The sequence below is a fragment of the Scyliorhinus canicula genome, chromosome 2 (genome assembly GCF_902713615.1).
Source record: "Scyliorhinus canicula chromosome 2, sScyCan1.1, whole genome shotgun sequence".
Classification (NCBI taxonomy): domain Eukaryota; kingdom Metazoa; phylum Chordata; class Chondrichthyes; order Carcharhiniformes; family Scyliorhinidae; genus Scyliorhinus; species Scyliorhinus canicula.
Window position 1 is genome coordinate 28,951,143 of NC_052147.1, and position 12,809 is coordinate 28,963,951.

General features: G+C 46.3%; 1 protein-coding gene across 7 annotated transcripts in view; it reads right to left on the minus strand.

Annotated features, from left to right (window-relative positions):
- Positions 1-12,809, minus strand: part of LOC119951685 (protein unc-79 homolog) — a 269,084-nt gene that overhangs the window by 204,244 nt on the left and 52,031 nt on the right. For 6 of the 7 annotated variants that reach the window (XM_038774926.1, XM_038774915.1, XM_038774945.1 and 3 more), the window contains exons 10-11: positions 12,710-12,750; positions 8,551-8,579 (exon numbers count right to left, since the gene is read on the minus strand). In XM_038774926.1, coding sequence (XP_038630854.1) covers positions 8,551-8,579; positions 12,710-12,750 — 70 coding nt within the window. The remainder of the gene's footprint in view (positions 1-8,550; positions 8,580-12,709; positions 12,751-12,809) is intronic. The other variant, XM_038774971.1, reaches the window with a different exon arrangement.

Genomic DNA, 12,809 nt, shown 5'->3' on the forward strand with positions numbered 1-12,809 from the left:
TCGGAGTACTTTAGGCTCTACCGTGGGACCCGGCAGGGGTGCCCCCTGTCCCCCTTGCTCTTTGCACTGGCGATTGAACCTTTGGCTATGGCGTTGAGGGAGTCAGGGAGATGGAGGGGTCTGGTGCGGGGTGAGGAGGAACATCGTGTATCGCTGTATGCGGACGACCTGCTGTTGTATGTGGCGGATCCAGAAGGGGGAATGCCGGGGGTGATGGAGCTGTTAGCGGAATTTGGGGGCTTTTCGGGCTATAAGTTAAATTTAGGCAAGAGTGAGGTATTTGTAGTACACTCGGGTGATCAGGAGGGGGGAATTGGGAGACTCCCATTTAAGAGGGCAGTGAAGAGTTTCAGATACCTGGGGGTGCAGGTGGCCAGGAGTTGGGGGACTGTCCATAAGCTTAATTTTACCAGGCTGGTGGAGCAGATGGAAGAGGAATTTAAAAGGTGGGACATGGTGCCGCTATCGTTGGCGGGTAGAGTGCAGTCCGTCAAAATGACGATTCTCCCGAGGTTCTTGTTCCTTTTTCAGTGTTTGCCCATCTTTATCCCTAGGGCCTTTTTTAGAAGGGTTACGAGCAGCATCATGAGCTTTGTTTGGGCGCATGGGACCCCGAGGGTGAAGAGGGTCTTCTTGGAGCGGGGTAGAGATGGGGGGGGGCTGGCGTTACCCAATCTCTCGGGGTATTATTGGGTGGCCAATGTGTCGATGGTGCACAAGTGGGTAATGGAGGGGGAGGGGGCAGCATGGAAACGGATGGAGAGGGCGTCCTGTGGAGATACAAGCCTGGGGGCCCTGGTAACGGCGCCGTGGCCGCTCCCTCCTACGAGGTATACCACGAGTCCGGTGGTGGCGGCTACCCTCAAGATTTGGGGGCAGTGGAGGCGACATAGGGGAGAAGTGGGGGGCTCGATGGAGGCTCCATTAAGGGGGAACCATAGGTTCGTCCCCGGGAACATTGATGGGGGATTTCAGGGTTGGTACAGAGCGGGCATCAGACAGCTGAGGGACCTGTTTATTGATGGGAGGTTTGCGAGCCTGGGGGAGTTGGAGGAGAAATTTGGGCTCCCCCCGGGGAACATGTTCAGGTATCTGCAGGTAAAGGCATTTGCTAACCCTAGTAGCCTGGCGAAGGATCTTGCTATAATGAAGGATGCGAGGCCCCCAAGCGTGGAGACCTGGATCAATGACATGGCGGGTTTCATTAAGCTAGAGAAGGTCAAATTCGCCCTGAGAGGGTCGGTACAAGGGTTCTTTAGGCGGTGGCAACCTTTTCTCGACTTTCTGGCTCAACGATAGGGTACGGGGACAGTAGCAGCAGCAACCCGGGGGGTGGGGGAGGTGGGGGGGGGGGGACGATGACTATGTTTGTTTATTTAATTTGAATTTATTTTGAAGTTCTTTTGTTGTTCATTGGGGTTGGGGGGGTGGGGGGATGTGATACATGCGTCGATACGGACTGGGGGTGGTACGGTTATTATGGGTTATTTTGTTGCATTTCATTGTTTGTCGTTATGTTTTATATTTTCTGTAAAAAATTCCAATAACAATTATATTTAAAAAAAAAGAAATCCTATCCCTCAGTACCCTTTCCATTACTTTGCCTACCACCGAAGTAAGACTAACTGGCCTGTAATTCCCAGGGTTATCCCTATTCCCTTTTTTGAACAGGGGCACGACATTCGCCACTCTCCAATCCTCTGGTACCTCGGGTTTGCACTGAGTGCTGAGCTTGTTGCATTTGAGTGCTAGAGTGAGAGTTTGGTGACTGAGGGAGTTTGGTGACTGAGGGACTAAGGTGCTCCTTGCATTTCATTTCCTATATTTATGAAAGAGCGTGAGGGAAGCCAGGAGTTTAGAGTACAGCTGACTGGAAGCAGAGTCGGAGGGCAGAGGTCCAGTTGGTCCACGGGGCAGCTAATTCTGTAAAGTAAGAGGGGACCGTGTTAAGGAACTGGAGCTGGAGCTGGATGAACTTCGGATCATCCGGGAGGCAGAGGGGGTTATCGAGAAGAGTTACAGGGAGGTAGCCACACCCAGGGTACTGGACAAGAGTAGCTGGGTTACAGTCAGGGGAAATAAAACTAACAGGCAGACAGTGCAGGGATCCCTCGTGGCCGTTCCCCTTCAAAACAAGTATACCGTTTTGGATGCTGTGGGGGGGGGGGGGGGGGGGGGGGGGGGGGGGGGGGGGGGGGGGGTGACCTACCGGGGGAAGGCCCCAGCGGCCAGGTCTCTGGCACTGAGTCTGGCTCTGGGGCTCAGAAGGGAAGGGGGGAGCATAGAAAAGCAATAGTAATAGGAGATTCAATGGTTAGGGGAATAGATAGGAGATTCTGTGGTCGCGAGCGAGACTCCCGAAAGGTATGTTGCCTCCCAGGTGCCAGGGCCATGGATGTCTCGGATCGTGTCTTCAGGATCCTGAAGGGGGAGGGTGAGCAGCCAGAAGTCGTGGTGCACATTGGTACCAACGACGTAGGTAGGAAAAAGGATGTGGGGGTAATAAATAAGTTTAGGTAGTTAGGCTGGAAGTTAAAGGCCAGGACAGACAGAGTTGTCATCTCTGGTTTGTTGCCGGTGCCACGTGATAGCGAGGCTAGGAATAGGGAGAGAGTGCAGTTGAACACGTGGCTGCAGGAATGGTGTAGGAGGGAGGGCTTCAGGTATTTGGATAATTGGAGCACATTCTGGGGAAGGTGGGACCTGTACAAGCAGGACGGGTTGCATCTGAACCAGGGGGGGCACCAATATCCTGGGGGGGAGGTTTTCTAGTACTCTTCGGGAGGGTTTTAAACTAATTTGGTAGGGGAATGGGAACCGGATTTGTAGTCCAGCAACTAAGGAAGCCGATATTCAGGACGCCAAAGCACGTAGTGATGCAGTGGGGAAGGTAACACTGACAAAGGAGAGTACTTGCAGGCAAGGAGATGGGTTGAAGTGTGTGTACTTTAATGCAAGAAGCATCAGGAATAAGGTGGTTGAACTTAAGGCATGGATCGGTACTTGGGACTACGATGTGGTGGCCATCACGGAAACGTGGATAGAAGAGGGGCAGAAATGGCTGTTGGAGGTCCCTGGTTATAGATGTTTCAACAAGATTAGGGAGGATGGTAAAAGAGGTGGAGAGGTGGCATTGTTAATTAGAGATAGTATAACAGCTGCAGAAAGGCAGTTCGAGGGAGATCTGCCTACTGAGGTAATATGGGTTGAAGTCAGAAATAGGAAAGGAGCAGTCACCTTGTTGGGAGTTTTCTATAGGCCCCCGAATAGCAGCAGAGATGTGGAGGAACAGATTGGGAAACAGATTTTGGAAAGGTGCAGAAGTCACAGGGTAGTAGTCATGGGTGACTTCAACTTCCCAAAATGTGAGTGGAAACTCTTTAGATCAAATAGTTTGGATGGGGTAGTGTTTGTGCAGTGTGTCCAGGAAGCTTTTCTAACACAGTATGTAGATTGTCCGACCAGAGGGGAGGCCATATTGGATTTAGTACTTGGTAATGAACCAGGGCAGGTGATAGATTTGTTAGTGGGGGAGCATTTTGGAGGTAGTGACCACAATTCTGTGACTTTCACTTTAGTTATGGAGAGGGATAGGTGCGTGCAACAGGGCAAGGTTTACAATTGGGGGAAGGGTAAATACAATGCTGTCAGACAAGAATTGAAGTGCAGAAGTTGGGAACATAGGCTGTCAGGGAAGGACACAAGTGAAATGTGGAACTTGTTCAAGGAACAGGTACTGCGTGTTTTTAATATGTATGTCCCTGTCAGGCAGGGAAGAGATGGTCGAGTGAGGGAACCATGGTTGACAAGAGAGGTTGAATGTCTTGTTAAGAGGAAGAAGGAGACTTATGTAAGGCTGAAGAAACAAGGTTCAGACAGGCCGTTGGAGGGATACAAGATAGCCAGGAGGGAGCAGGAGGGAACTGAAGAAAGGGATTAGGAGAGCTAAGAGAGGGCATGAAAAATCTTTGGCAGGTAGGATCAAGGAAAACCCCAAGGCCTTTTACACATATGTGAGAAATATGAGAATGACTAGAGCGAGGGTAGGTCCGATCAAGGACAGTAGTGGGAGATTGTGTATTAAGTCTGAAGAGATAGGAGAGGTCTTGAACAAGTATTTTTCTTCAGTATTTACAAACGAGAGGGGCCATATTGTTGGAGAGGACAGTGTGAAACAGACTGATAAGCTCGAGGAGATACTTGTCAGGAAGGAAGATATGTTGCGTGTTTTGAAAGATTGGAGGATAGACAAGTCCCCCGTGCCTGACGGGATATATCCAAGGATTCTATGGGAAGCAAGAAATGAAATTGCAGAGCCGTTGGCAATGATCTTTTCGTCCTCGCTGTCAACAGGGATTTCTGGGCTTTCCTTGGGCCAGGCAAGAGGGAAAGGGACCCGGGCAGGGGCCTCCGCGCTGGCCGGTTTAAACCGGCCAGTGAACGGGAGTGAGGTGGGGGGAGGGGCTGCGGCCATCGGAGCCTGGCAGAACAGGGTCCGAGTGGTCTAGCCGGAGTGGAAAGTTGGAGGGATAACCGAGGTTGGGGAAAGGAGTTTTAAAAGAGGCAGTGGGTGGGAGGAGTTGGAGGGGAGGGTTACAACTCCTGGGTAGCACATCCGGTACTCTTTCGGAGGTTGGACGGCGTTGACTGTTTGGGGGGGGGGGGGGGGGGGGGGGGGGGGGTGGACTCTAGGGTGACCATGGGCAGTCCCAGACTCCTTTCTTTTTTCTCCTTTGTTTTTTTGTTTCCACTGTGGGAGGGTTTGTTTTACTGGATGCATATATTGACAGGTGGGCCATTGTTTGGGGTGGTGGGAGGATGGGATCGTTGTTATTGTTAAGACTTTGTATTTGTTACCGTTTAATGTTTGGGGGTGGGGTGGGAATTTTGGAGGAAACTGTGAAAATGGAGAATAAAAACATTTTTTCTTTTAAAAACAGTTAGTGGAGCACAGATATCTATGAGTGTTATGGGGCTGGAGGAAATTAGAGGGATAGGGAGGGCAAGGCCACTGACAGATGTGAAAACAAGGATGTGAATTTTAAAATCTCGATGTTGCTTGAATGGGAGCCAATTTAGGTCAGCGAGCACAGAGCTGCGAGGGAAATAGGACTTGGTGTGAATTAAGGCACAAGAAGCAGGACTTCGAGTTTCCAGAGGGTAGAATGCGGGAGGCCAACCTGGAGTGCAATGGAATAGTCAAGTCTAGAGGTAACAAGGGCATGAATGAGAGTTTCTGCAGCAAATGGGCTGAAACAGGAGCCAAGTCAGGCAATGTTACAGAGCTGGAAACAGGCGGTCTTAGTGATGACACAAATATGAGGTTGGAAGCTGATCTCCGTGTCAAATGGGACACCACAGCTGCGAACAGACTAGCTTAATCTCAGACGGTTGCAGGGAGAAGGCTGGAACTAGGCAACAGAGGGCAGGGAACCAACGTCAATGATTGCAGTCTTCTCGTATTTCATTGAATCAAATTTCTGCTCATCTAGTAATGTCTGACGAACAATCTGATAATTTAGCAACAGTAGAGAAGGTGAGAGAGGTGGTGATGAGGTCGAGCTGGGTATCATCAATGTGCATGTGAAAATTAACAGTGCCTTTGGATGCGCTGGATGCTAAAGGGCAACATATAGATGAGGAATGGGAGCGAGTCAAGGGTAGATCCTTGGGTGTTGCAGGGGTAATGGTGCAGGAGCAGGAAGATAACCCATTTCAAGTGATTCTCTGGCTATGATTAGATCATAGAATCATAGAATTTACAGTGCAGAAGGAGGCCATTCGGAATATCGAGTTTGCACCAACCCTTGGAAAGATCACCCCACTTAAGCCCAGACCTCCACCCTCTCCCCATAACCCAGTAACCCCACCTAACCGTTTCTAGACACTAAGGGAAATTTAGCATGGCCAATCCACCTAACCTGCACATCTTTGGACTGTGGGAGGAAACCGGGGCACCCGGAGGAAATCCACGCAGACATGGGGAGGATGTGCAGACGCCACACAGACAGAGACCCAAGCCGGGAATCGAACCTGGGACTCTAGAGCTGTGAATCATAGAATTTACAGTGCAGAAGGAGGCCATTCGGCCCATCGAGTCTGCACTGGCCCTTGGAAAGAGCACCCCACTTAAGCCCACATCTCCACCCCATCTCAGCTCAGCAATTTAGCATGGCCAATCCACCTAACCTGCACATCTTTGGACTGTGGGAGGAAACCGGAGCATCCGGAGGAGGCCCATGCAGACAAGGGGAGAATGTGCAGACTCCACACAGTTACCCAGGCGGGAATCAAACCTGAGGCCCTGGAGCAACAGTGCTAACCACTGTGCTACCGTGCCACTCCATTATAAAATGTTCACCATATACTTTCGAGTTTGCGCCCCATTGGCTTAAGGGAACAGAGATGAGGGCTTTACAGAGGGAACAGCTAGGGTGAGAAAGAGTAATAGTTTTTATGGGATAGGGCATCAAATATAGAGGTGAGGATGTGGTCGAGAAAAACCACTGACGAAATGTTGTGGTACAGAGGGACAAAGGCTCAGCAGTTGTGCTTTTGGAAAAGCAGTTCTAAGTGAATTGGGGAATCATTTATTTCCAGGGATGAATACGGGATGCGGTCGGAAGGGACCTTCAAGCGGCTATTGGCTAGGTACATGGATTACGGTAGAATGATGGGGTGTATATTAATTTGCTCTTAATCTAGGACAAAAGTTTGGCACAACATCGTGGGCTGAAAGGCCTGTTCTGTGCTGTATTTTTCTATGTTCTATGTTCTAAGTGGTGTGGATGCTGACTGATTCAAGGAAGTGCTCCGAGACGGCCTTATTATAATTGATAAGATGAGACTAGTAAGATGCGTGGCCATGAATATGAGTTGGGAAGGTTATATGGAGAGAAAGATTTTGAAAGAATGAGAGGGCAGCAAATTCACAGGAGAAAACATGAGTTGAGATGCAAATTGAAATCAGCTAAGATGAGAAGTCATTCAGTGCAAAGGCTGAGGGAGGAAAGCAGCAAAGACATTGTTACCATATTTGGGAGTGCGATAGAGAGTAAGGTTTTTTTTTAAAAAGAGTTAAGAGGGGTGGAACAAGGTGAGATCCTCAAAGGACAAGAAAGTGACAGAGGAACAGGGGTCAGAACAAGGTGTAATCTAAGATGTGATGATAAATGCTACACCGCCACTCTGATAGCCTTGAGGGGCAAGCAATGAATGATGTGACCAGATAGAAAGGCTTCATTCATTTGCAGACATCATCACCCTGCAGCCACGTTTCTATTAAGGTCATTGTGTCAATGCAATCATCCACAACAGGTTCCTGGATGGCAAGGCCTTGTTCTCAAATGAACACAAATTCTGGAGGGAGATGCATGGAACGGTGGTGAGAGCTGCTCCATTATGTGCAAGGTCGGTATTGAAAGGGATGAGCTAGACAGGAAGAAGATTGGCAAGATTAATCCCTTGCTGTTGCTGGCACAGTGGAGAGGAAGACTGATGAGAGAATGGGATGAGGCTATTTGGATTGCTGTTCATGAGCCAGCGCTGGGTGCTTTGATCAGCACATTGGAGGATGCCAAGATAGGCCAAGAGGGAGGTTTTCAGTTCATCTTACTGGAAATCAAGCCTGAGATGGCAGCAAGAGAGCAGGGAGGTTGAGGAGCAATGGAGGGTTAGGGTAGCAAATTGGGGGTGCAAAGTACCTGAGAATGGTAAAGTAAAAGAAAGAATGTCAATATTAGAGAGTCTAGGTGGGTTGAAGAGAAAATAAGTTAAAAAGAAAAAGGAAAAATAGAATGAGGGGTTCTGGTCTGGAGCGGCAGCCAAAAACCACATTAATATGTAACATGGTACTTTTTAAGTGACATGCTGACTGCACTTATCATGGTACAGAATACATTGTGGAGAGGTTGCGGTATTTACACCAACAGAAATAATTTGAATGATATTAATAAAATCTCCGTCAGAACATACTCGGATTGATTAAGCATCCAACATCGTTTTGCTACCTTGTGATGCCATTAATTTATTTTCAAATTCAGTGCCTTTTCGTTCCTTTTCTTGGAAATAAATAGTTCCATATTTTGTGAACTATCATGTGAAACTGTTTCTTCCCCCATTGTTTCTGTGAAATTCTGCACAAATGCAAGCTGTGTCAAATACATTTAAATAAATCTATTACTATTGATTAATTTTGATGCATCTGCATTCAATCTAACTTTCTTTTGCTATATACAACAGGAGAACAGTACCCTGGGCACTGCAAGTATTGAAGTGCGGTTGTGATAAAATTCAGCCCTTTGTTCACTTGCTCTCTAACTGATAGTCTTGAGTCTTTTTCTAAACCATTGGATTTTTTATTTTAATTTTAGTTGCCTGAAACACTGACACTCATGAAAGCATGTTACAATGTAAGTACAGTACGCAGCCTGGCGATCAAACATAAACGACTGCACGATGGGATAAGCTGGCAGAAGTGCACCAATAAACCACTAGACGAAAAGCACACAACCACTGGAACTTTTCCACCAGACTCCAAACTAGTCTTACCTTCTTCTGACAAATAGCAGAAATTTCAGCTGTAAAGGGTGAAGACATACAAACGAATCAAAATTAACAAATATTTTGTAATCATTGCTGAGATTGGCCACAGTAAGGCAGATAAGCTTTCTGTAAAGAAATAAATTAACGGCAATATTTTAATGAAGAAAGAACAAGTATGCACGTGGCACAAAACAATCGCAAGACTCTCTTAATTCTACATACCGATTGGCTATGGGGCTCATTTAAAGGCCTAAAAATGTTGATTGTGCAGTGAGATGCGGATATGGCTTGCATGCTCTCAGTCTGCACTGGATGAGTACTGCATGTCATATTGGCTTGGGTCATATCCAGTTACACACCTGAAACTGCTTCTGCAAATCGAGAGCCAAACACAAATTAAACAACCCTCCCAAAATATATTTGCGACTGGCTACAGCATGAACCGTGCATGCTGAGGACAGTTTCTGCAGATGCACTGCAGCTGAACCAGTACTTCGCAAAGTGACCACTGTCAGTTGTTACCCAGGAGGCACGTTTAACATTTGTTTACTTACCTGAATGCTATGTGGGCCACAAATAGCCACTGCTCTCTCTCTCTGCCCCACCCCACTCTCCCCCAAATGCCTGGTCTTCGGGACTCACCCCAACACCTTGGCTGGCAGGTATTAATTTACCATGACCCTGCTGCTGTCGACATTAGGCGTACACAACATGTGATGCATTGGGAGCTATCCATCCATCGGCCGAAGTGTCTCATTGACTTGGGACTGCCACTTCTAGGAAGGTTTGCCTTTCATAACCTTGGGACATCTTCAAGAACTTCAAGCCAATATTTTCACCATTGCCCATTGATATCACATGAAAAACAATATAACGAGGCCATCACAATTCATCCTTTTTATTTTCCCTTTAAGTATCTGCCTCAGAACGACAAGGTCAAGAGTAAAGAACAAACTCCATTCCATTTTACAGGAGAGAAGTTACAACATTTTTTCTTTGCATCTGCTCTTCCAGTTGAGAATCAGTCATTAAACTGCTGTTTCCATTTGCGGTCTATTCTTTCCATACTTCAAAGGGAAACAATATGAAAATGGTTTTGACGCAACACCAGTTTCTATCCTTGTACAAATGTACAAAAAAGAACAAATAACCCATCAACAAAAGTAGTACTTACTGAGGCACTGGTAACACATATTAATATGAAATTACAGTGAATAAGTTGCAAAACAGAGCTTTGAACCTGGATTTTCTTTTTTTCTTCCTTTTTAAAAAAATGATCTAATTAAGGGGCAATTTAGCTTGGCCAATCCACCCACACTGCACATCTTTGGGTTGTGGGGGTGAGACTCACGCAGACATGGGGGAGAATGTGCAAATTTCACACGGACAGTGATCCGGGGCCGGGATCGGATCCAGGTCCTTGGCATTGTGAGGCAGCAGTGTTTACCACTGCGCCACTGTGCCATCTTGGGGCCTGGATTTCCAACGAGTCAGGAGACCTTTAAAAAAGGTGGCTAGGTCCCAATTTCAGGATTCCCAACCCCATTCCCAGGCTGTCTGACTTTCAGGATTGCTTTTAAGCGGGAGCCGGATCCTGTCTGAAGCTCGCATCCAGCACTCCCGACCTGGGCAGCTCCTTTGCAGAGGTGAGCATCTCCTACTCCTGAGCAATTTTCATGGACTTGGACCAGGTTTTAAAGAGTTGTCATTCATGACACTAAGAGGAGTCGGGAACACTGGACTGCATGAGGAAACCTTTTGAGAACTAAGTTCAAAAGATCCCCTTGCTTCCAATGTCAAGCTCTGCACTTACAACCATCCCCTGTGGCCCCTCATGTCCCCTACGCCAAGCTATGGCACTTCCATGCCCATTGGCCTACTATACAATTTCTAGAATAGGGATGGCCAACATTTTTGCCCAAGGGGTCAGATTTTTAAAAATTTTATAACTCAAGAGCCAATGAGCAACTTTTGAATGGATAAGGTTTGGCTCAATATTAAATATGAATTTGAGAAAAGAAGTTGAGATATGCAGGAAAGAAACGACATTCTGAACAAAAAAAAGTCCTGTCAAGGAACTGATCATTCATAAAAATGTGTAATTAATAAAGGTGACCAGTGTGAGAGTGCGTGTGTGTCCAGCTCACACCCAATCACATCCCTTCACCCACTGTGAGAGTTGTGGGGGTAAGGGTGAAGGAGAACCTGGAAACTCACATAAACACACACACAGACTCTTTCATTCTCCCTCAGATTCACTCGCTCACTCTTGGGACACATGGTACACCATTTAACCAAATGGGAACAAAGTCCCATTGCGAGCCCGTTTAGCCACGTGTTCCCCGGCACTCTCAGTGCCAAGAAACACCCCACTATTTAACACACGCCCGGTTAGATAGGGGTCCCTTGGCACCGAGGCAGGCTGTTTAAACAATCAACCTCCGCACTTGGCAGTCCCTGTGCTGTCTCTGCACTTCTTCTCAGGTCAGCAGGCCCACTTCAGCCCTCATCCATCTCCTCAGTATGGTGATCCCATCTTTCTGGGTTACCTCACCTTGAGGATGAAAATCCAGGTCTTACTATCCAGTAAACAACTCATCAACAGTCAATGGGCAATCCCACACATCCGTCAATTCCTTGGTTGGTGATAAGAGAGATGCTGATAATACATGATTTATATCATATACTGTTTGCATATTCCGAGCACATAGAACTTTCCATCACTTTCCTGCTGTTTGTAATGCCTTCACCAACAATTATTCTTTTTACATAATAATTCAATTTCTTTGGAAAGTTTGTCAGAGGTTATTTTGAACAAGAGTGCATCCAAAAGGCATATGGACACAATAGCCTTGTGCATTTTACTTCCCACCAAAACTTGGCAAAGTTTTGAAGGAATTAACTTACCAGCAAGAATTAAGAAGGCTGTTTCATGGGAGCAATGAGATGGTTAAGATTGAAGTGCTCATTTTGCTTTCATTTCACCTAGAATTACTACAACCAGGGCACTCAAGTATGAGAGAGATTCTTTCCATGTAGTCACAAATTCAGTATTTCTTGTACATATGAGCACACTATCGTAGAAGGGTTGATGACAGAAATTTCAAATGGGAGGAGGTCAATATTTCTTCAACAGTACGAGTTGAGAGAAAGTCAATAGGCAAGTCATGCCAGGCAGTGCACCCACATAGCTCCTAACAACCAACTCAAAAAAGCTACATACTGGCAGTGACGTACATGCAGGCTATGAACTCACCCTCTCAGAACATGAAAATGGTTTTAGGGAACTTAAGAAGGCTGAATGAAAATTAAACTTAAAATCAAATATAGCGAAAAGCATTTTCTGAACCATATTTCTGCCTGCAGGCTTAGGGAGCGCTCTGCATATTAAGATTGAATGGCACACAAAATTTTGAAGTATCAATAAATGAAACAGACTCAATATGGGACAGTCTATGCAGCAGTCATTAAAGGAACTGCTGCAAAGCCCTCAAAACAATTACCACAGGGTTTTTAAACAACTTTTGCAGGACTAAAATAGATACATTTCCGATGTCCAATCCCCGGCAGCTCGCCCCAGGGATTGCCTCCTCCTCCTTCCCATTTAATATATTTGCACTGGCTGGGCTCCACACTGAATCACCCAGATTCCCTGCCCCATCAATCAGCAAGCTGCTTCAATCCTTGACAGAACGGTAGTGAGGCCTGACTGCGAAAATAGTACATAATTCTGGCCACTTCAGTGAAATCAGTATGTAAAGGCAATGTGATTATTGCACGTTTTTAAGTAAAGTTGTTATCTGCCAAAAATCAGTCACTTTTTCTGTGCTAGAAACATGTAGTTAACAAAAATATCAAATTCAATTTGCTGTCTGAAGCTTTCCAAATTATTATTGGCAAATGATTGTGCTGCCTGAAATAGCTGCTGTGCACAAAAGTAACAAAACTGCACTGTCCTCCTCAAATGTTGTTTTGCATACCTTTCGAGAAAGAAATAAAATTGCCGATTCATAATGTGTATTTTTCTGTCCTGCTGATCTCTCACGATGTGGCTCATTATAAAATGAAGCGCACAAACAAAAATGTTGCATTTCACCAACAAAATGGAACCGATAAACTGCATGCCACTGGAGAGCTAGACAAGTATTTTCAATCCAGAACTCACCCTGTGGTAGCAGCACATCAATTAACCATTCGGCTTGCATTCTGAAAAAAAAATCAACAGTTTTAAAATATGAACAGAAATATCTGGAAATAAATGAAAA